This window comes from Haplochromis burtoni, unplaced genomic scaffold, assembly GCF_018398535.1.
Source record: "Haplochromis burtoni strain Fernald_Lab_line unplaced genomic scaffold, NCSU_Asbu1 Contig_52, whole genome shotgun sequence".
NCBI lineage: Eukaryota > Metazoa > Chordata > Actinopteri > Cichliformes > Cichlidae > Haplochromis > Haplochromis burtoni.
Genome location: NW_024582413.1, coordinates 121,863 through 145,952, shown reverse-complemented (window position 1 = coordinate 145,952; position 24,090 = coordinate 121,863). Strand labels below are relative to the sequence as shown.

Genomic DNA, 24,090 nt, shown 5'->3' with positions numbered 1-24,090 from the left:
TGCACACATATACACACTAAAGTTAGACATGTCGCCCAGCCTCCTTTACTGAGCCTCCAGGGAGCTGTACTCAGACAGCAGCACAAACACAACAGCGTCACCCCTGTCCACATGAATGTGCCTCATCCAGTTGTATCAGGGATTCCCTCTGATGTAGTGACACACTTTTAAATGTATCTATCATGCTCTGCCTTATTTTCTGTCATACACAAACAGCTGCAGTTGTGATTGCTCATATTAAGTTTCACATAATAAGTTCAACATATGTGCAAGTAGTGCCGGTGAGCCAAAAGTATAATTTTTTTTTGGGGGGGGGGGGTTCATCTCTTGGATTTGAATGATAAAAAAAAGATAGTGGGTATCCTTAATATAGCCATGTCAGGCACACGACTAAGACCGCCTGCTGCACCAAGAGTTAGTTTGCAAGATGCAGACAATCAGAAGAGAGTTGGCGTAAAAGGAGACGAGCTGAAACAACTTGTTTTAGAGAGTGGAAGAAGTGTGGGGAGGTGCACCAAGGCCTAATATAAGATAAATAAGGTTTACTTTAAACTGTGAATCCTGCAAATTTACTCCAGTGGAGTCCAAGGATGTTACAGTAGAAAGAGTGATGTGGTTCTGCGTGATGGATGCTGTCATGCAACTCCATCTCCGGCCTTCGAGTTCGCACGCCAGCAGTCACCACAAGCCCTGCCCATGTCTCCCTTAATGACTATTGATCACAAAGCACTAATGACCCACGCTGATTTGCAGTTAGTCTAATAGTTTAATCATCCTCATGGAAGGAGGTGCTCTGAACTAAGAACATTTAGAAGCCTATAAAACCAGAGAGTGCAGTGAGGATGAGGATCGTGGCAACACTCGGACACAGAAGAATGCATCGCAGACGGACTCTGAGAGTAAGAGGTGTCCCGCTGCTGCCCTGGATTCTCTCTCACAGGCGCTTTATCTCACAAGCCTTTTTCCTGTCCCTCACTGAGCCTCTGCCCTCCTTATCACTGCGAATGTACATGCGTGTCCTTCAATAGACAGCTACAAACAGAAAGAAGGACAAAAGCGTGTGACGATGCCGTGTAAACTTTGCAAGCCTTTCGATGACTGCAGTAAAGCCCGCATGCCTCTTTTGCATCCACACGGTGACATTAGTGCATGCTGAGGCTTCCAACTCTCACTGTATCTCTAAACGTTTCTCAGACTTAGACTGTGTACCAAGAACCATCTCGCGGCTGCTTTACTGTAAACACACCCAGGAAACAAAAAACAACAGATAATGCTTCACAGTCATGTGAACAGGAAAGTGCTACTGTATAATCATACATTACATCACAATATAGTCCATCTATTAAAATGACACTGACCCAGCTTTAGCACTGCACCAAGGCCACGCCGTGTCAGCATTTCACAGCACTGCGGAGTCTTATAAATAGTTTTTGTTTCCTGTGAGCTATACTGCACAGTAAGTGACACCATTCTCTTTTTTTGTCATTGTTGTTGCAAAGGTGAACTGATACTTTTCATGAGAATGTGTGTGTAAGACTTGGTTAATAAGTCATACGTGACATTTTTAGGTCCTCCAAACACATCGTGAGCTCTCTGTTACTACCTGAAGTTTGCTGCTTGGGTTGCTAGCTTATACCCCTGCCTCTAAGTATATCTCCACCCACAATAACAAAGACACTCTGACTGTCTGGCTAGCAGCAGTCATGACATCATCCCTGCTGTACCAAGGGGGCTAACATCACCCCAACCTGAGCAGGCAGACACATACAGGACAGGCACGCCCCCACCCATGGACAGCATGAATAATTAACCCCGAGGCAAGGGCTGGGCTTTGGGTGTGTCACCTATTTACGCCCGTAATCCCTCCTCTTCTTCATCACAAACCTGATGCTCACACCAGATCCCCTCTCAGGAGAAGAGAGGACGCAAAGCAACAGAGTGAGACAGGGGGAGGGTGGACACGGGGGATGAGGTAATCAATGAGCAGGAGACACATTTGAGGGCAATGGAGGCGAGATACGAGAGGGAGGGAGACTTGATTGGTGTTGCTTCTTGTCTCTGCTCCTCTAAACCATCCATCATTTTGCTAAACTACCAGCAGCTGCTCGCCTCCACCGTGGAGACAACACCAAAAGACAGCTGCAGCAATCAGCCTGCAAACAGAGCTCTGAGAAACAGGTCATAAAATACACCAAAGCAGTCACAAACACTGTCTGTTTAGGGCGCAAGAGAGGGACATTCGACATGCATCAAGTTACAGCGCTGAGTAAACATGTGGCGCAGGCGATGAGACCTATTGCAAAGGCTGTGACATGAGTACACAATATTTCGGCTTGCCTCGGTCTCTATCAGTAACGCTCTGGATGTGAACACTGTTGCACGACATCCCATCCCCTTACTCCTTCCTGTCTGACTCTAGGTGAAGGTGCCACTCGCTTCACGACATGTTATCCTGTAAAAATCAGCCACACCCCTGTTTTCATTCTGTTCTGTTGCTCATCTCCAAAGTGTTCACCTAAGATATGAGCCGGTGATGTTTTGAACTGTGTCATCTCTCCAGAGGCCTGCCACTTGCCGGTGGCGACACCTTTGCCGGCCCGGCCTCTCCCCCCCCTCCCCACCCACTCAGAGTGAAAACCAGCTCGCCGGGGGTGAATCAGAAAACACACACCGTGGGTTCGGCAGCATGCTGTGCAGTTGGTTTTTGCCTCGAGGGAATGAAAACAGTTGTGATGCATGTTATGAATAAACCAGGAGCCACTGCTGCGTCTGCGCTGCGTGCTTTGTGTCAGAGAGGTGTGGATATGTGGAGCACATTAAAGGTGGTGTTCCCCTTCACTTCCCCTTCACTTCCTTCCCTCCCCTCCTCCTCATCTCCATCCTCACCTGGTCCATGATTTCAACGAGTCTCCTCCCTCCTCCTCTTCCCAGTCATGGCACAAGATCACCGGCTGCCTGTCTTCTCTCTTTTCTTTTCCTGGTTTAGTATTCCCAGCAGAAATGCAGTCCTGCTCTCGTCACACAGGCGAGGCAGCCTGGCAGCCGAGCGCTGCTGCTGCTGCTTCGCCTCTCCACACAGGCATAACTCTGTCTCTGAGTGTGACAGCCTGAAACATCCAGCTAGACACTCATCTTTTGTCCTTGTCTCTGTTTCCTCTTCTTCCCCTGCCGCTCTGGGTGACAGCTAGAGGGGAAACAGTGTGCACGTCCAATTCTCGCCTCTCTGCTTGATGGCCACACAGAAGGAAGAGACTCCCGCTCTCCGCTTTCGTTCTCTTTCACTCGTTCCCTGTGTACGCTGGCCTCGCCTCCTTTCCCTCCCTCTCCCTGTCTCCACTTCCCTCCTCTTCTTCCATCTCCCCTCCCCCTCCTGCTGCAGCTGAAGAGAACCAGAACAGCAAATGAGCGAGAAGAAGCAGCCGATAGAGGAAGGCGGAAGGCATGAGATTGGCTGCCGGGAGCTCATGTGACTCCTAGCAGAGGACCCTCTACCAGCTGTCCAGCTCATGCTTCCCTGCAAACCTCTGTTGCCATTGACAACAGCTGCCCGTGCAGCTCACCAACCACAGAACCCCTTCACGTAAAACCATTGGCTGGCAGGATTTATGGCCCCCGCCTCCTATTGTGAGGGGAGCATGTTGGGACGTGTAGTCCAATCTGTTGTCAGGATCTGTTGGGCGTTTAAGAGCAGATATCCCCGTGCCCCCAGGGAGAAAATAGTTCACCCGCAACGCATCAGTGTTCCAAATGAAATGAAAAGAAAACGAGGAGTTTGTGGTGAGATGTTTGTATTATTAACACTAAAAACTTTGGCAAAAAATGACTAAAAGCCACACACGAGAGGAGAAAAGACCTCGAGAGCCGGGCATTCTTGGTCAGCCAGGAAAAAGACATCCTCTGCCATTTCCCTCACTGCCGCCACAGAGGGAAACTCCCACCCCACAACAACAGGAACTCTAACACTGAAGGCCACGGCTATAAGCACAGAGGCACTCCATTTCCCTTCCCTCATTCTCTTTTCTTTCATTGCCTGTTTTTTTCTTTATTTGCTCTGCCTCTATCCTCTCCACCTCCCTCCATCTTCACCTATTGTATTATTATCACTACACTCTCTATCCTCTCAATCCCAAACTCCGGCTCACTGGCAAAAAGTTGCCGGAGGTTAAAGGTGCCACAGATACGAGATGTTATTACAATCTAGTCACGCGGGTTCTGATATTTGAACTTTGAACACATACATATACATTAGATTCATCATATCACAACATCTATTATCATCACCATCTAAAATCAGGAGACGCCTTCATGAATGGAAATATAGAGATTTTTGAAAAAGATGTAAACTTATTATCCTTTATTTAAGCAGGCAGTAGTTTATGCATTACGCTGTCGATGTGCATGTGTTCCTCCTGGCTTTCCATAACTGTGCAGGATTAATTTAAAAGGAAACTTCACATCGGGAAAGTCTTTCCTTATATTATTTGTTATTCCCACTCAACGACTTGATGTGTTTTATGATTGTGTTGTGTTCAGTTTGCTCCCAGTTCTCTTCCAGTGACTGATTACTTACAGTTTATTTCCCAGAAAGGCTCCTTAGGTTCATTTTTTTAAGCTGCAGAGTTGACAAATGGAGAACAAGGTGAAAAAAAGCATCAAAAAAATGTTCTGTCTAAAACGAACCACGTTATTTTTTCTTTAAATCCTAAAAACATTTAGGTTTTAAATCGATGACATTTCAGCCATCAAAGTCTGCACCGGAAGCATCTGGACATGATGTAATGTTGTGCACATTCTTCCAGCTATCCAGAGAATTAAGCAAAAATATAAAAGACAACGAAATATCCTCGGGAATGCCAGGAATGCTGTCAGCAGCTGTAGCAGTGCTAGGGTACTATATAGATTATTTTTTCTCCTTTTAAAGTAATTATAAGCACATATAAATGTCCTGTGTTACTGCATTAGACCACAACTATGGCTCCGGGGGAAAGTCAAGGTCTCTGCAGCTGAGAAACAAAAGAGCACCTGTTTCTGGCCTGTCGAGCTTCAGGGGACACAAAACATAGCTGTGACACAATCTGATATGAGGCGAACAGGAGTGTGATTGAAATCTTTCCTTTAGTCCAGCTTCAATGCTTCATTCTCTTTCTAACCCAGATGAAGACTCACAAGTGTAGTGTCAGCTTGCTGCAGTGTCATTTGATCTGGCCGTGCCAAAGATGCTGTTTGAAGTAAAATGACTGCACATGTGTGTGTGTGTGTGTGTGTGTGTGTGTGTGTGTGTGTGTGTGTGTGTGTGTGTGTGTGTGTGCTCTCTGATAAAACAGTGGGTGTATTGTAATGGTGAGAGCGGTAGCTTATACTATCAGCAGAGGAATTCTGATCATTCCCCAGAGGGGCTCTATCTGCCTATGTGGGAGAAACTTTAGCTAAGTGCTTTGAGGAGGTGGGAAGGAATGAATTAATGAGTAGTTTAACATTTAGAGCAAAAATTTCTGGCACAACTTCACCTACTTCCAAGGTGCATGGAGAGGATGAAACAATTCACAATGCAGGAACTCCAGCAACACCTAAGGGAAGAGGAACAACTTTATTGACTGACCAACGCTTTCATCAGGGTCGACTCTGATGCATCCCAGTTTAACATTTAGGAAATAGATTTATATAGTTTCAGAAAGGATATGATTGAAATTGCTACAGTTTATGTTTACACTGCATGGCTACTGATATTTAGCTTATCTTAGCATAAAAGTGAGAACAAAGCAGGAAAAAAAGCTAAACTAAATCTACATTCCAGCAACTCTACAGCTCGCCAATTAACATATTATGTTATATTTGTGTAATTCATACAGGTTAAACGTTTTGAGTAAGGGGTGAACCTGGTTAGCCATGTTACCATGTTTCTACACTTTGTGCTAATCTAGCTTAACTAGCTTAAGTTCATATAACTTAAAGGAGTAAACATTACAACGTGTTTTCAGGATTCATTAAAAATAATTGTTAGGGTAAGACATCCACTGTTATGCAGAAGCTGACCTGTGACCTTGCAGAGAGATGCAAATGTTCAAGAGTCCTCATTGAGAAATAAGACAGAGGAGCCTTCATCTGTTGATAAAATAGAAAATTCTGAATAAATCCTGTTTTGTGTAACAGTACACTTTGGTTTGAGTAGCGACTAAAATATGCCTTTAGCTGGAATTCAAGCATTTTTGTGATCAACTTGAAAAACTTCACGTGAGTATTTTCTTTATCCACCCACCTCCTGTAACCTGTTGTTCCATATATGCATCTGGATTGTTCTGATCTATTTACAGATAAGCTGCTCTCAGGTCAGGCCCCACAGCCTGCTATAGGTCAACAGCACCATCTGCAGGAGAGCATCTGGCACAAAAATCCACAACAGCTACAGAGCGTGGGGCGGGTTTGGCAGGAAATGTGGTGCATGGAATATGGTACTGTTAGTCATCCTTCAGGTCATACCCATTCTTTTTAGAGAAGAATGAATATTTTTCCAACATGCTCAAGGGTTAAAAATATCTATCCTGCTCAAATGTTTTCTCAGTAGCTGAAATGTGGATGTGATGTGCAGAGTTTACAGCATGACATTACTTCACAGAACACTCGAGTGGAATTTTTGTGTGTGCAATATGCCTTTTATTTAGAGAAATAAACATACCAGACTAAAAAAATTACAAAATTGTGAAGTATATTGCCTAAGAAATTTCATAATAAAAGCATAATTAGGTCTATTTTATTTTTTTGTAATTTTGCCCTTGGATACCTCCCACGGTGGATTTTAAATCTATCAACATGTACTTGAAGAGCAGACTTTCAGGTTTAATTCAATGAGTTTGATAGAAGTTTTGTATTAATTAAAAATTATAGAGAGTTTTGTACATAGTCCCCCATTTTCAGAGGGATGAAATATGTTCTCTCTATATTCAGTCGTGTCTCGAGTGACCAAAAAGCGTACAATGCTATGGTCATGAGCCACACTCTGCTCTTCAATCTGCTTGGATCAAGGAATTCTTTTTCAGAACTCTGTGGGCTCATTTAGAGGTTTTCTGCTAAAGTTTAACCTGACCCTATTGTTCTGGACTTTAACCAGTGGTTTAGAACATGTTTTAAAGCCTCTGCCTTTACATTCGACTCTTGTTTGAAGACCTTTTTAATATTGAATTGCGGAGGACAACAGTTCTTCTTATTTTTCCCCCCCAGGATTATTCTTTCCTGTAATTTCCAGCTGTGGTTACATCAATATGGCAACACAATCCACTTTTAGTGGTCTGGTGCAACCTCAGCCCTGCTTTTGCTTATTAACCACTCAAGCAATATAAATTTCAATAAAAGTATCTGTGGACAACAACAACAAATAGTGATTTGGTCAGTCACTCCAAGAACAAATGTATTAAACTTAATACACCTAAGAATAAGCAGGAAAGCCTCCATCTATTTGAGAAGCTCAAACCATGAAATGCTTGTCATCTTCTTGAAAACTGACCGTGACAGTTGATAATGCCCAAAAAGGATGAATTCAACTTTGCTTTCCAACAAGCGAAAGAGAAGGCAGCTGGGTTTACTGGAATCATCTTTATTTGACATTTCACGATTATCAGAAAATTGTGTGTGCATCAGTGAACATTATTTAAAAATAACAGATAGTATGAAACTCAGATATACACAAACAACACCTCTTTGTGGATGTCATCTGTGGCCAAAAAAAAATAAGGACAAAAACAGAAAAAGAGCAATGTAGTTGCAAAGCTTCAGAACATTAAAGCAACTGATATAGTGCAACAAATACCTTTCCATTCCTCTTAATTTAGTGGACAATGATGATTACAGTGAGAAGGAAAGTATAGTGACTGAGGCTCTCCAACGGATTGCTGAAACACAAACCTGTGCAAAAAGAGCTGATAAAACATCTGGATAATACTGTCAAACTGAACACTTCAAATCAAATCCATCCTTAAAAATAAAATAAAATAAAATAATCTCACATCGTGAAAAAAAAAAAAGGCAAATTCTACACCTTTATGAATGCCATCCTGGATCCTTATGTGCAGGTAACATCGCTACTCCTCTAAACAGTAATACTGACACAGAAGTACCACAGAAAATGATGATGAGGGTTAAAATTTCTGTTTGGGCATCCTGGTCAGATCTGACTGTTCCAAAGAAGGAAGGAGGGGAATGATTGCAGAGTGCAAAACAGTTTGGCTTCCACTTCTTCTCCATTTGTTTTTCCTCTCTTGCCTGGATCGCTCCTCTCATCCCCACATGAAAGCTCCAAAGGGAACCATCATGGCCTGGCCGTGGCTCTACTCCCTGAAACATGGGAAGCATTAACAGGTCTGTCGCTGGCAACTTAGTAACACTGACGGCGATGAAAGAAACCAATCATCCCAAAAATCGATACAGCAACAGGAACACCGGCCTTTCTCGGGTATATGCACTCATTTTCCACCACCGAAGGATTTCGCTTAATAACACCTGCAAATACAACACTCACCTCTGTTTGTGGCGTAAACCGGGGATGCAGGAGAGGAAAAACAAACATCCTCCGTTAGGCTCCAGCACCGCCTGACCAGGACGCATCTTCATCACAGCATGTAGATGATGTAGGAGAGGAAGACGAGGCCCATAACGGCGAAAAACATCAACACCAAGATGTCCACCATGATGGGAGCTCGGTCGGAGACAGACTGTGCGGATGTGAGGAGAACACGCAGCACAAACAGCGACCTTACCACCGGGGGTAGAAGATCGGCGAAGATCGGAACAGATCGGAGGAACTCGGAGAGCTCCACACGCCCCGCCCTACACAAAAAGCGAACGTGCAAGGGGGAAAAGAAAACACGTGTGATTTTCTAACCCGGAGTTTTGGCTTTCAGGCACGTTTGCCCAAGAAAGGCGTGTTTGGCCTCCATGGATGACTTCCCCCAAAATCTTTACTTTGTGACCAAAAGGACAGTTTGTAGCTTTAATCAATAATAAGTCAATAAAGTCTTAAGTCAGGAGAAGCAAGAGAGAACATACAAAGAGTAGAAAGAGTCTATGAGTGTAAATAACTGGGGTCAACCATCCAAAGCAACGGACAGTCGCAAGAGAGGTGAAGCAGAGAGCGTAGCCAGGGGGTGGAGACGAGTTTCAGGGGTGATTTGTGACAGAAGACTAGCAGGCGATGTTGGTGACCTGCTATGATGTATGGTTTTGGAGATAAAGGCTTTGATAAAAAGACAGGAAGCTGAGCTGGAGATGGCAGAGTTGAAGATGTTAAGATTTTCATTGGGATGGCCAAGGCTGAAATTAGCACATCGGAGGGACAGCTCAGGGTGGGCGGTTTGGAGACAAAGAGGAAAAGCTGAGATGTTTTGGACATGTGCAGAGGAGAGATAGTGGATATACTGCTCAAAGGATGTTGAATATGGAGCTGTCAGGCAGGAGGAAATGAGGAAGACCACAGAGAAGATTCATGGTTGTAGTGAAGGAGGACATCCAAAGGGCTGGTGTGACAGAACCTTCCACAAGTTGAATTAGCTTGATGGGTTTTTCTTATTTCTCACAAGATCAACCACAACAACAATAGTGAATCAGGATGTTCCACATACCACAACTGAACCAGTAATTCTCCCTGATAACTACATCGTTTTGACCTTTTCCTGCTTTATAAGTAAACTGGCTTCAATCAAACTATGTTCAAATCTTGTTGCCTAATGGAGCAGTAACCATCCTCGTTGAAGATCCCTTTTAATCTGCACAAATCTCCCATTTACCACATTCCCCCCCCCCATTATGCTTGAAAGAGGTCATCAAACTCCCCCCAGCATCTTTTCAGTTGTCTCACCTCTCACAAATAGGTTCAGAATTTTCCTTTTTGAGGTCTTTTGTTTTCTTAAGCACTTGAAATTAAGGCAAATGGACTTCTTTCTGCTTGTGAAGACATTTTACTTCCCATCCAAGTGGCTTCTTTAGTTCTAGAAACTAATGGAGAGTCTTGGGTATTTTACCCCTTGTGGGATTGTCTCCATTGAAGAGATCCTGAGAGTCACCATCTTTGTCATTGTGAGTTACATGAGCCCAGGTGTGAATCAAGGTAGGTCATTACTGTCACAGAGGCCAAGGTGTGAATCCCTTTGGAGACACTGTCCTACCATGTCATGTTGGAAATAATTAAGGTCACATGGGTTATGGTGTGAGTGGGGATTGAATCACCTGGAAAGGGATCTCCAGACTGTGTTATAGGTGACAGATGACTGGTGCTCTAGGACACCAGCAGCCTAACAGCGGTCATTCAGTGTGGACATAAATAGCCTCCTTTATTCCCGTGTCCTCTCTGCTTTAGCTGAAGATGTATAACTGCGTTGTGTGACGTGTCACGCGTGGTTCTTTGGTCTCGCCCGTGTAAAAGTCCAAATGCTCCTCAACACATTGCACAATGTACACTTGTGTTGTTTTGTCTCGTCTTGTGTTGTTAGGTCTGAAGCACACTGGGCTGTTATGGTTCTGAGTTTCTCTGACAGACCTGCCAAATGAGGGACAATATTAATCCATTTCTCCCTGGTTAGGGCATCTCCACTGATTTAGTGCAAACCCAGTATGGTTTTAGATATGGAAACATTCCTGATTCACTTCTTGAATGGTGAGAAGGGTGCTTTGCAGTTCATATTTAATAAAGCTAGCAGTTCAGGACCTGCCAGATTCTCAAGGTCTTAAATTAGAGACTCTGAGGAGCCTGTGTTATCAGTTATGCACCAGTGTTTCCCACTTCTTTTGAATTCTGGCTGGAGCCGGTTTTCCCTCTTCTGCAAGGGGAGTGGTGAAAATTGTTGTATGAAATACTGTTTCTTCTTGTCCCACGTGGAATAGCTTGAATTTATTAGCACAAGCACGCTAATGGAGGTCCTTTAATGAACCATTTTGAGACTTAGAACCAAACCCCCAAAAGACTCAGCTAAACATATTACTTCATTAATCAGCACAATGGTTTTTAGGTATGACAACATAACATGAAAAAGTTTTCCTATTTAGCAATTGTCCTTTTTTGCATCATAAATTCGTAGAAGCGACATTTGCTGAAAAAGGGCCTTGCACACCTATGTAGATTTTTATGTTTGCGTTGCTATTCATGTGTCCAAGTGAAGAGACTGTACAGACAGAGCAGTCTTGAGAAAAAAATGACATTTTATTGAATCTGCAGAATCATAAGTACAATTTGAAGTGCTGTATCAGGGCAACAGGAGATGATATCAGGTCCTTAATCCGAGGATGTATTCAGAGTGTTGAATACATGTGTATGTCAATATGCATATGGTATGTTTTTTTTTCTTTAAAAAAATAACAAAATTATATCAAAAACAATTTAAGATGGAATGCACAAAAACTGGTCTGAATGCTAAACCTGCAATTGTGGATTATATGATTTCACTCTGCAAAGTCTACAGTATATAACCAGTATCATAGAAGCAGGGAATGATTCATCAGAAGAGCAGGAGCCTACGATGAAGGCTGGAGGAAAGAGGGACTGCAGCAGGAGGTTGGACAGCATAAGAAGACAGAAACTGAATGGAAGCAGGGTTATGATATGAAGTTAGGGTTCAGTAGTGATGCCAGAGCAGAGGAGCGGTATTTGGCGCAAAGAGGTTAACTCCTGACTAAAATCCAGGTCAGACAAACAACTCGCCGCCTCTCACAGACTGGGAAATCGAGAGGATCGCCACCCTCAGTCGCCCCCTCTCCCCCCAGCCTTGCACGCTTACATCTTCGTACACACAGTGCCTTAACAAATCCATCCTGAGCCACACTTAAACAATACTGGCTGTCTTTGGCCATTCCCCCCTCCTTCCCTCATTTCATCCACACCACCACCTAACAACAATCAACACACTTGAGATAAGTTTGGACTGGATGCAATCCGGAATCTACCAGTGTGAGTAGTTTCGTTGATAATTAAATTTGAGCAAATGCACCATCAGCCAGGAACAACAATCATTTCACTCAAAGCCAAACCACAAAATTCCTCAATTTACCCCAGAGATACACACAACCGTGAGCTCTAAACCAGCTTTCCGATCTAGCGTCTGTTTTGCAAATATCCTGTTGTCGAATAGAGATTAATGCAAAATGCAGGAAAGATGCTGTACAGTGTGTTCATTCGTTCTCATTTATTAGAAGATTAGAAGAGTCTTTTTTCTAATTCAGTGACTTTTTTTTCCCATCAGCACTGTCACAATTCATGACATTAGAGAGTTTGATTGTTCAACACCAACTGACAACGTGCATCAACCGTGAGTCAGCTTTTAAAAATCACAGAACTTCTCCACATTCACAAAAATATTGAAACGCTTTTATCTGCAGGCAAGCCACTTCCCAGAGCACCGTGACCTGTAAAAACAATTCCCCCTAACTTACATTTATGATACATATACAATTGTACAATGTCATCTAGCTACATAGTGAGAGCCTTGTTTCACTTAATGAAGCCGAAATCCCCTCCCTCCCCGCTCCCCAGCTCCACTGTAAGGATGGCCCCACCCTGATCGCTCATGTCTGTGACAGTCACAGTGCATCACAGGAGAATGAAACTGCAAGAAAAGGGGAAAGGTGCATAAGGTCAGGGGCCTGTGACATTATTTACACCACAGAGGAATGGCAACAGTAATGACAATTACACGTGTTATGGTTTTAACAGAAATACTGTGTCGCAGTCTTTCTGTGGAAGAGCCAGCAACGCAAACTCTTCATTTTACGCTCAAGAACCAGTTTCAACATTTAGCTGCCAGCGAGCGGTAGCTGGCTTGTTGTCGGGATTGGCCTGCCACATGTGCCGCCCTGGCTCAGGTGGCACCTGCCTTTAAAATGAACAGAGCATATGATAAAAATCAACTTTCAGGTGTATTTTAAATGATTCTTTTTCTAAATTCTCCCTTCTTTGAAGCTGCAGAACAATGAAACTGTCTTTAACAACAAGCAGTTAGCGCTGTCCTGAAACTCCAAGTAATTATCCCATGACTGATCTAATACAGTGACTACAAGAGTCTCCATAAATACTCCTTTTCTGTCTTGCAAACTGAGTTGCTGGTTTATTTATTAAATACACAGATCTGTTTTGTTTTTTTTCTCAAAACAAACATCTAATAACAACAAGGACAGTTCAGGAAGAAAAGAGCGAGAAAAATGACAACATCTACCACAGCCATAAAAAAAAAAATCTCACATTAAATGAGGAAAAAAAAAGAAAAAAAAAAGACTGGAATGTACTCTTTCAAAAACGGTGGAATGAATTTCAAATAAACGATTCACAATATCGAGTTGTGCTTGGCCTCGTCTTTTATAAAGGATTTCTGTGATGGTGATTTTTTTTTTTCTTAGCAAAGGGGAAGAGCCCCCAAAACAGCTTAATCTTGATCACCATATCTTTGTGATTCTCACAGGACTGAAGGCATTTAGGCTGCAAAATCAGGAATAAACGTGTATACTGTACATGCAGACGTGTGTTCAGTGTAACTGCAAGAGAAAGACTGATGAAGTCCCCTAACGTGTCCCTGATCCCTCCTGTATCCAGGAAGCCTGTGTAAGGCTCAACAGGAGGTGCTCTACAGTTAGGTTATTATTCCAGTTTGACAACAGCACAGTGCTGAACATGAGGGTGCCTACTTGAGCAGACTGGCGAGATGTGTGTCCATCTATAAATATATTTAAAAAACCTCTCTGTTAAGACTGAAAACTGGCTGACTGATGCAACAGCAACAGCGTTGGAGGTTAAAGGAATGTACTCAAGTGAAAAAAAAAAAAAAAAATCACGCTAAAACAGACTGAGATTCTATACACTGTTTTTCCAGTCTGGCCAAGATCACACTGCAAAATTAAAGAAAGAAAAAGACAAATGGGCCCATTAAAACGCCACTCAAACACACTTTGAGCTAGTTTCTTCACTGAATTGTGTCTGCAGGTTTACTCACTTCAGGGATATCTTTTTTTCAAAAAACAAACAAACATTTTCTTCAGTATTTTTGCATGTTTTAGTGGTAGGATTGCTAAGTGGCGTAGCTAGGATGGAGCTGTGTGACACGGCACGGACCCCTGACATACTGCAATGAACTGTGAATTCATCTTTGAGGACTTTCCATTCCCACTTGCAGCTGCATGAGAGTGGAGTCAGGATGGGGACAAAGACAAAGAGGATGACGAACATCCAAATAGAGAGACATTAGCACAGACGGACGAATAGAGAAGCAGGCAGGCAGATAGACAGACAGAAGGACAGACAGCTAGATAGAGGGTGTGTGTCTGTGGCTGGCGAACAGTGAGAGCAGAGCAGGGATGTAGAGGGGGAAGGGGTTCAGGGTCTCTCAGGGCAGGTTAGGGAACAAGAGTAAAAATAAGAGAAAGCGGCGCTAAGATGAGATGGCACTGGGCTTTTCCTTTCCTACTTTCCCTCCCTTTCTCTATCTCCTCCTTTTTCTCTCCCTCTTTTTCTTCTCCTCTAGCTCAAATGGCCTCCACGTAGTTGGCAGGCAGCATGCCCTGCTGGCCGGTACGCTCCACGCGGCCATACATCCAGCCTTCATCAATCTGCTGCACGTCTACGATCACATCTCCGTCCATAAAGGAAACTTCATCCTCATCGGCGGCAGAGTAGTCATATACTGCCCTGTATCGCTTCTGTCAGCAAAAAAGAATGAGCTTGGTTAGTTTATAAACGGTTACAGTCTGCTGACAATGAGCTTAATCATCTTGGAAAGAATGTGTTTTGCTTTTTGTGTTATTAAATTACACCAAATCTTCTGATTCTTGTTAGGTTTTGGAATCGGTGAATTTAATTAGAAGAGTGAAGGACGTACCCCAGCACTGGGAGGCGGGGCAGCGGCTGCCTGGCGCACTGGTTCAGGAGCAGGATCATAGTGGTAGTTCTGAGTGGCTGCAGGCTGCTGGTAACCACCTGGTGAAGGAGTACAGGGATAATGAAGGAGTTAGAATCATAAGCAGTACTACTTATAATTGGTGCTTTAACCTACACAAAAGGTCATTTATGACAGTATGCGGCTCTGTGATTTTTTAAATCATAAAAAGTAGCATCAAATTCTGCTACCTTGCAAAGTTTTAAGAGCACTTGCCCATTGCTGTGGCAAGGATTAAGGAGGGTGGGATCACTTAATACAAAAAATATTTTAATTATTATACAAGCTCAAGATGTTTGCATACATTTTGTTTTAACTACAAACAAAGTAATAAAGGATGCGAAAAATAAAAACAAAACACTCTTAATACTTTAGTCAATTTGTTGTTGCTAACGTTATTAAAGAGTCACCAGTTCATCTTTGTTTTGGTGCCAATCAAACACATGTTACCGTTTAAAATGCATTTCTTCTCTAGCAGTTCTAAAATGAAGAGAAACTGTCTTTTAAGAAGCGAGAGACAATGAATAAATTGTGTAAATAAAAGGTCATTTTGTTTGTACAATACCATATTTGCATAAAAATGATAGAACTGTAATTAAATTAAAAAATCTCGCTTAACAGGTAACAGTATAGTTAATATAAACACAATACCTATTAAAATGTTCTCCTGTATAAAATAATGGGGTCAGAAATGACCTGACTTGGTTACACACAGTAGGTTGCACATACATAAAGTTCACAACTACACAATTCAGGTACACGACCCATAAATAATTAGATAAATGACTATAATAACTAATAAATACATGTAGGAATATTAAGACGCAGGTTTAAAAAAAAAAAAAAAAAAAAAAAGCACTGAGAAAAATCTGACTACTGAACACTGAGAAAATGTAAAAAGCTCCACAAAGGCTAAATTCAGAAGTTTGTAAACACTGACTCAGTACAGTCTATAATTAGATATTCATTTCCATGTATTTTCTATGCATACAAGCTGTGTATTTATTGTTTGTTTGTGCAAAAGCTCTTTTACAGTAAATGCTAAAAAAAACAAACCCTACATGGCAAGCCAAGGCACGCATGCTCTTGATTCACAACCCTCTAAACAATGACCTTCTGTGTAAAGGTGTCGAACTGGCACACGAAATACAAATAGCAGGCTGACTAGTCATTCCTCTTCCTAATGCTGAAAGCACTGTTCTGACATAACTGCTCCTGTTGTTGTTTGCAATTATTATTGCAAAGTTTCTGTGCCTGAGCTTCAGCAAACAATTGTTTGACTTGAGTAATGAATAAAAACAGATTATGTACAATTATGATTTCAGCTGTGATTGTGAAACAGAATTATGCTTGCAGTAATGTAGTCATTTATGGCTAAGAAGATTAAAAAGCAGAGAAGTGCAGTGAAGAACTTGAGCTCCTATAGCCTCTGGGAGGGAGGAACCAAGCGCAGACAAGCCAAGAAAGCTAAAGAAAAATGTAATGCTTTTTGTTCTCTAGTTCATGTACATTTTCCAGTTCAGAATCCAGCTACACAGATATTTTTGTGGATTCAGACAGTGCTTTCTTCACTTCTGCCTTCTACTTCTCTGCTACATTTACTAGTAATTGCTGGTCATACCTGCACTGGGGTTGCTTGGCAGATGTTGTGGACCCTCTCCTCCGATCTTCTTCTTCTCAAATTCCTCATGGTACTTAATCTGCAATGCACAAACACAAACAGGTCATTCATGAAGATGAGGAATAACGCACCTTCTCTTAGGAGATTCAAATCCTTTCAAGTCTTTTCTAGATTCAAAAAGGACTTGTAGCTATGTACAGTTCCTTTTCTATCCACCAGGGGTCTCCCACTTGCTCTCTAGCTTCTCAGTGTCTGTGGAGATAGGTGGGGCGCACTATTTGCAGCAAATGCTCAGGGAAGCAGCTTGATGTTGAGAGGAAATGACATCTCAGGTACCGGAAGCAGTGTAAGGACGTAGGTGTATAGCAACGGCTTGTTGACACATCAGACAGGTGAAACATACACACAAACACACACCACCCAAAAAAAAAAAAAAAAAAAAAAAAAAAGAGGAGGAGTACAGAGAACAAGTCACTCAAATCCCCGAGTCTTACACACTCGCTTGGAATGACAGAGCAAGACTCAAAAGGAACTACTGAGAGGAAAAGGAGAAGGGTGGGGTTGTATGACTAAGCATATGAAATGGAATCAAGTTTAAATTAAAGTACTACAGTCTCAAGTGTAAGTGAATAGAGAAAAAAATAGATTTTTTTCATTCTGTAAGCCATACGCTGAGTTATAACTGAACAAAAACAAAAAAGCAGCACAATTAGATGTTTAGGCAGACTTTATGACCATTTCTCCAGCCAGTGCGACAAAGGCTGTGTTCAGTGTTTCAAAATCAAACAGGCAGCACTGATGAAACAGAAACTGAGTGACTGCTCTATTTAACCCGTCTCCTTATTACCAGACTGATAACAGACTTACTCAACAGTTCTTCGGTCAAGATTTACAACCCTGTATTCTGTTCCCGCTTATGCCCCGGCTCAAAGAGCCCACTGTGCTGCTGGCGTCAGTGAGGAGTGTATTCACCGACTGGATGGGACGACGGAGTGTTTGTGTAAGGACAGTGAAGCGAGTGACTGGGAGAACACAGTGGCTATTCTCAAGTGCAATATGCTAAGTGAGAGTGTGTGAGAGAGATTATTTTAGTTTGTTTTGAAGAAGCAGGTTGAACAGATGGTGTGTTTGTGTGTGGATTTACAGGACTTGCCCTAGCTGCTGCTGAACTACCCCCGACCATCCCCCCTGATTCATCTCAATCTTTGCTGGTGGCAGGAAATATAGAAGGATGGACCGAGAGATGTGGCAAAGAGAAGGGCAAAACAGAGAGATGAGACTAGAAGAGGGTTTATTGCACTTTGTTTCTCAGTGTCCAGAGAAGAGAAATAAAAGACACTAATGTTCATCTGCAGTGGCTCCTTTATGATTGGCTGTGAATGACAAATTGATTGCAAGCAGATGTCTCGTTTATCAGCTTCAACTAAAGCCACTTCACGATGCGCTTAAATCTATCCTTAAACAGTGAAATTGTGGCTTGTGCGCGCGCCCATAAACGCATATAATATATGTGTTTGTTTTCCTGCTTTGCGGACTTCCTTAATCTCCAACATGCAAGATCTTCATCACATGAAAACTGTAATTATCCATCACCCTCCACACCAATTATGCCATTAGCGAGGCCAGTGCAGAGCTCGGTATGTATGAAGAGGTGTCTTTGTTTTGTCAGTTTGTTTCACATAGAAAGAAAGGTCTTTGCAGCTGACTTAAGCAGATTGGGGGACACAAGGTGAACAATATAAACATTTCTACATTCCTGTCGTATATTTACAGAGAAATGGCAAATCAATCAATAACAGGGGCAGAGGGAGAGGAAAGTGAAGGCGATTGGACCCAATGAAAAGTGAATGGGAGAGAACTCCTTTACCATGTATAAGGAGCAATAAGAGCAAGTAAGAGGACAAAAAGATTTTAAAAGCAACAGTATACAAAAAAAATTGTAGAACTTGAGATCTTAATCTGGGGAAATTCTCTGAGGCTTGAGCTGGAGGAGGTGAGACCAATTAGGTAATGTAACAGAAAATGATGACAAAAAATGTGCCACGTTATTCTGGTGGCTTCCAAAGCTTTCATTTGAAGCATAATGACTAAGCTTTAAAGGAAATCAAGTTTTGTTTTTTTTGTTTTAAATAAAAAAATAAACCTTGGCTTTAATTTTTCACATTTTCTGCCACTTACTTTCTCTACTCTGCTTCATCTCCAGCACTCGCTAAAGGTCATGCAATACGTGTTTAAGGGCAAGTTATTACACGCTGAGATTATTTCTAAAACAGTATCAAAACACTCATCTGAACAGAGATTGTAAAAATGCTAATAAAATAAAAATGTGTTGTTGTGATTACAGCCTGGCGTGGCACAGACAGCTGTCCCCTGGGATTTACAGTTGTTTTGCAGATGCCTGTTATCAGGATTGGTGCTGTTGCTCCTTCCTCAATATAAATTGCTCCATTTTTAACAAATTATTTGTTTTGCTTTCCTTGTACAATTTTCTAATTTCCCATGCTGCACTCAACAATCATGGCATGCTCAGTTGCCTAGCAATGCTTATCCATTAGTAAGAGACATTTTGATAAGCAGGCTGCCATATCTTAAACCAGCGGTCCCCAACCCCCGGGCCTCGGACCGGTACCTGTCCGTGAGTCGTTTGGTACCAGGCCGCGAGAGTTGAGGCTCAGGTGTGAAATGTATGGTTTTCAGGGTTTTTATCGGTTTTCAGTGTTCTTTTGTTATCGTTTTTATCGTTAACTCTGTTTTCCTGGGTCTTTTCACGTGTGAATGACATCTTCTTTTTTTTTTCGGTACCGGTACTAGTTTTATTTTGTTGTATTTATCCGCGACACCTTAAAGGCCGGTCCGTGAAAATATTGTCGGGCATAAACCAGTCCGTGGCGCAAAAAAGGTTGGGGACCGCTGCCATAGATGACTAGATTAGATCGATAGATGCATATAAAGTGGTATTTATTTTATTGAAAAGATGAATAATTATGGGAGTTGTAACTGAAACTGGTAAGAGTAGATGACTGACCAACATGGAGAACCTAGCGAGTTAAGTACCACAGTAACTGTCTCAGTAGACTCCGAGTGTGGAAAACAATTCAGACTAAGTCAAGTGAACTTCGGAGTGGACTAACTGAGTCTGGTGGATTCTCAAGATTCTCAAAAGTCTTTGGACAACGAGGTAATGCAGAAATATTGATTTTTTTTTTTTTTTTTTTTTTAATCGTATTGGCTGATCTTAAATCTTATGTTGTGGTAGCCATTCACAGTGTCCTCACTCAATAACTGGACCCATTCCAAACATTTTGGTCCCAATTAAAAATTTACACTCAAAAGATTAAAAATGCCACCGCTTTCCTTTAAAGCAGTGAAATCAGTAAATCTTAAAGAACTGAAGAGCCGTTTGCTGTGTACTTCATGTAGACCAATCATTCTCCACAGAAGAAATCCTCAGTTCAATATTGGCAAAGAGATTATAGTCACACAGGGAAACTAATCAACACAGAGCAGACTGGCTTCATACCAGGCTGTCAGGGTGGGGGGAAACGCAGAAAGAGCTCCAAATATTCAGTCTGCTTTATTATTAAGATGTTGAGAAATAAACAAACAAGTGGAGTGAATGGAGTACTTGCTTTGGTGACGCTTACATTGCTGATTTGGTCCTGCGTTTTCTTAATTCTTTGCATCTCTGGTGTGTCTGCGACCACGCTGAAACCCTTCCCTTTATTCTTCTCAAAATCCTCCCTGTAAAGAACCTGCACAACAAAACAGGATCGTGTTAGAAATAAAGGCAAGGTCAACATGCAAGGCAAATTACATGTAAAATGAATTATACATTGACATCAACAGTTTCAGTTTAGTGAGTCAACAAGGAAAATCCAGCAAATGCAGTGGAAATGGTTATTTATAGATGCAGTGACCTAGATTCTTTCAACAAATCATATTCAACATTTTGAGGATTCATAATGGAGACTTGGTATTTTCCTGCACCTCTGAAATTAATTTACAACTCATATATAAAATTGTAAAAAGCAACAAAAACTAAAAATCGTGAAATAAAATTCTTGGTTTTGCTAATGTCAGTGCTGAGTTTTGCTGAACTAAAGCTTTGGGTTTATAAAATTCTTTGGAAGGAAGGAAGAAAATTCTTTTATTGGCAGCTCGATCACAGCTCAACCACAGCTCAACAACATGCGATGGACTAACATGATAATGTTGACAAGCCATCTCTGGGAAACTGACATTCGTTTATATTTTGCATCTTCTTTTTTGGGTATTTCCATAAGAAGGCTAGCTGAAATTTAAACAAATGTACCAGATTCTACAACAACAGCAGCCCAAATCTACACACCGCCTCTGAGGCTGAAAATTCCCTCGACACCACACATGATTCGGGGCCCAGCATTCAGAGGGATATCTGAATATGGATTATTTTGTGATATGTTCTTGAGATCGACAAGATGTCTCACATTTTTTCCTTTTTTCAGTTTGATATGCACAGGAAAAGCACCCAAAAAATTACAGGACACAATTATCCGCAAACTGGATCAATCACATAAACTACTAAATATAGTTTTATGACCATTTAATTGTATTTGTTTACTTATATCTCTCACTATAAAGCATAAGCTTGACGACAATACAACAAAGTTGCTTTTGGCCTTTACTAGTCAAATTTTACGTTTTCTGCAAATTCAATAATCTTGTACGCATCAAGTAGGCTCTCTGTTTGTGTTGTATGCACAAACTGAGTAGGGTTTGCCCTGCATATATTGCTTTGTCTTCTGTGGTGACGTTAACTTCCTGCCTGCTTGAGTGAGTGAAGGCCTTACATGCAGGACGTGGTAGTAACCATATATGGTTAAAATGAGAGGTACTGTGCAACAAACAGTGTCAGCGTGTGTGTGTGTTATTTTCCAGCCTTCCCACCCTATTCTGACCCTAAGGGGCAGAGAGGAGGAAACGTCCTGCCCATGTAACGTCAGATGGGAATCAGAAATTACAAAGCTCTCCCTCACTGCTACACCGTGGGTGATCACTCAAAGCCACAACCACATACACCACTTAACAAACCTGAAACAGGAAAACACATTTTATTTCTGAACTAAAGCTGTAACACATTTTAGCGCTTCTCTCTGTCATCTTTTCTGAGAATTTTAGACTCCACCCCCCACACTGAAACTCTGTCCCTGCCTCCATGGTGACTGCACTGATTTCCTGCACTCCTCCAAGACTGAGGGCGCCTGCTTGCACAGTCCATTACCAGGAAACAAAGCTTCACCCTTGCATCCTCTCCCCCAGATATCCACATAATGCCTGACACTGCTCAATACAGTGACCAATCCTCCCTCTCATCTCCCGGAGCCTTGTGGTGACACAGTGTTACTGTGATTCACAGCTAATGTGCGCGAGTGCGTAGGTGATGCGCTGTAATTGGTCCATATCTGCCGTCACCCTCGGTGTGACGTCCACTGAGAAAATGAGGCAAAACTATAGCTGATCCTCGTTCAGTGAGGAATTGTATACAGCTTTGAGGCATGCACACACAGATAAGAAGATTAATGTGACCTCGACCCACCTTTGTCACTCATTCCTTGCTCTTCTCTGTTCAATATGTGATCCCCCTTATGTTTTTTTTATTTCTCAAGCCTGTCTCCTTTGTCTTTTGGGATCTATGCAACAGCTTCTTCTCCTCCAATCATACCTCTGCTTTCTTTCCCCACCCACACTCTGCTCTTGCTGTGCTCCTTTTTCATTCATTCATATTTTACTGCTTCAACGGCAACAGTCAGTCATCCCATAGAGCTGGAGCTTTTCCTCATAATCTTTCTCGTTGCTTCTATTTGCATTCCACCAGCCTTCCTTCCTAAGGGAATTTCACTTTTATCTCTTACTCTCTCACCACACACACTCCTCCCTCTTTCTGGTTGGTGCCGTCCCGTCTCTTCTCATGTTCTCATGTGCAATTCATAGCTCTTCCTCTCCTCCTTCCCAATTCGTTTCTCTCTAGTTTTTTTTCTCCTTTTCTGTCTTGTTTCTTTCTGTCTTCCCCCCACAAAGTCTAGTAATGAGGTGTGACAAACCCTGCTACCATAGCAATAAGGTTTCGTAGCAACGCAGTAGCGGCAGCGTGGTGGTGGTGGTGAGGGGTTAGACAGTTACCGATCTCCACAAACAAACCTCCCCTCAACTTTAATTTGATGACACAGAAACACCTAAAAAGCGCCCTTAAAAACACAACTTTAGCTCAAAAGATTCAGCAGTTAACAGGATGTTTTTTCTTTAAGGGTGTCTGCTGAACTGACAGCACAATCAACCCCTTCAGCTAAAAAACACAAAAACGTCTGCACGGAGGTGACAACTTTGCTAAAGGGATTTAAAAAAAAAAAAAAAAAAAATAATAATCTTTTTGACAAATTTAAGGCTCATGTGTTTTTTTCCCCCCTGTCACAAATCATATTTTCCTGTCCACTGTGACATTAAACTGCAAATGAGAAGAGAAATAAAAGTCACAACATCCCACACTACTCTTTGTCCATCTCAACCTCGATAAAACTGAAATTCCTGCCCCCGAAACTTTCACTGTGGAGGTCAGTGGTTAAACTGACCCGTCATCACCAGCAACACTTTTCCTTTTAACTGAGAAAATCAAACCTTTACCGTCACCCAAAAACTTGGGTGTATACAGTTTTTTGTAGCTCACTTTTCACATGTACTTCTCAGTGGCCAGACTTCTCCTTATACAGCAGACCTGCGAAGACCTTATTCCTTGATCATTTTTCACATCCAGAGGCACTTCTAAGGTTGTTGCACCTAAATCTACAATTCATCAGTTCAGCTGACTCAGTGGTTCATTTTCAAACACCTGCTGAAAACTCGTTTTATATGGTAGCCTTTCTTTAAACATCGATTTATATCATAAATAAGAATTCATGCTTGAATGCATCTCTGCATTTACTGCATTTACGGCACATTTCTGATGTTTGTGTTTCATTCAAATCATGAAGCATGTTATAACTGTTAAGAAATGCTATAGAAAAAAAATGATTAAAATTCAGCCATGCACTAGCATTTATTATATGGATCTTATTGGATACAGTAAACCATTAGCATAACACTCTCTCTCAGTATTATGGAGTCTTTGTGGGGGCTGTTTGGATGCACAATCCATGTAGAAAAACACCATCTGTCCCTTGATTCCTCAGTCATCCCCCTCCCCATATGACCGCTATCCAAACCCCTATACTCTGCAAAACCCCCTGTCACATCCACACCCCACTCATCTCTAGTGTTTGACACAGACTTTTGGATAAGATATGGATATGCCCTGCCTGCCTCTCTGTACAGCGCTCTCTTCTACAACAAGCTGCAAAAACAAGCTTCTCCTTCAGGTTTCCTGGTGGATTGTGTGTCGTTTTCTTTCTCCAAAGTAAAGAGGCTTCAACAGCTGTACCTCTCACATAGTTTTTTCTAATTAGAGACTAAAACTGTGCTGAAAGATTTGTTCTAATCTTTGTGTACGTCTGCGTTAATGTGTGTTGTTTTTTGTGTTTTTCTGTGCTTACTTTAGTGGAC

The 24,090-nt window shown here is 42.0% G+C and overlaps 2 protein-coding genes and 1 long non-coding RNA gene across 4 annotated transcripts in view; all 3 read right to left on the bottom strand.

Moving 5' to 3' along the window:
* The window catches only part of arhgap23a (Rho GTPase activating protein 23a), a 66,921-nt gene extending 63,603 nt beyond the window's left edge, over positions 1-3,318 (bottom strand). Inside the window, exon 1 of the mRNA XM_005921896.3 lies at positions 2,887-3,318. Coding sequence (XP_005921958.1) covers positions 2,887-2,895 — 9 coding nt within the window. The 5' untranslated portion in view covers positions 2,896-3,318. The remainder of the gene's footprint in view (positions 1-2,886) is intronic.
* A 4,250-nt stretch (positions 3,319-7,568) lies between these two features.
* LOC106633184 lies at positions 7,569-9,421 on the bottom strand. The gene is made up of 2 exons (XR_001336282.2): positions 8,510-9,421; positions 7,569-8,325 (listed from the first exon to the last, which is right to left on the bottom strand). It is a non-coding gene; the product is annotated as an uncharacterized LOC106633184 (long non-coding RNA).
* A 1,742-nt stretch (positions 9,422-11,163) lies between these two features.
* lasp1 (LIM and SH3 protein 1) overlaps positions 11,164-24,090 on the bottom strand; it is a 30,824-nt gene continuing 17,897 nt past the window's right edge. Inside the window, exons 4-7 of one of the 2 annotated variants that reach the window (XM_014333458.2) lie at positions 20,148-20,270; positions 16,519-16,597; positions 14,841-14,938; positions 11,164-14,661 (exon numbers count right to left, since the gene is read on the bottom strand). In XM_014333458.2, the coding sequence (XP_014188944.1) occupies positions 14,488-14,661; positions 14,841-14,938; positions 16,519-16,597; positions 20,148-20,270 (474 nt within the window). In that variant the 3' untranslated portion in view covers positions 11,164-14,487. The remainder of the gene's footprint in view (positions 14,662-14,840; positions 14,939-16,518; positions 16,598-20,147; positions 20,271-24,090) is intronic. The other variant, XM_005921901.3, reaches the window with a different exon arrangement.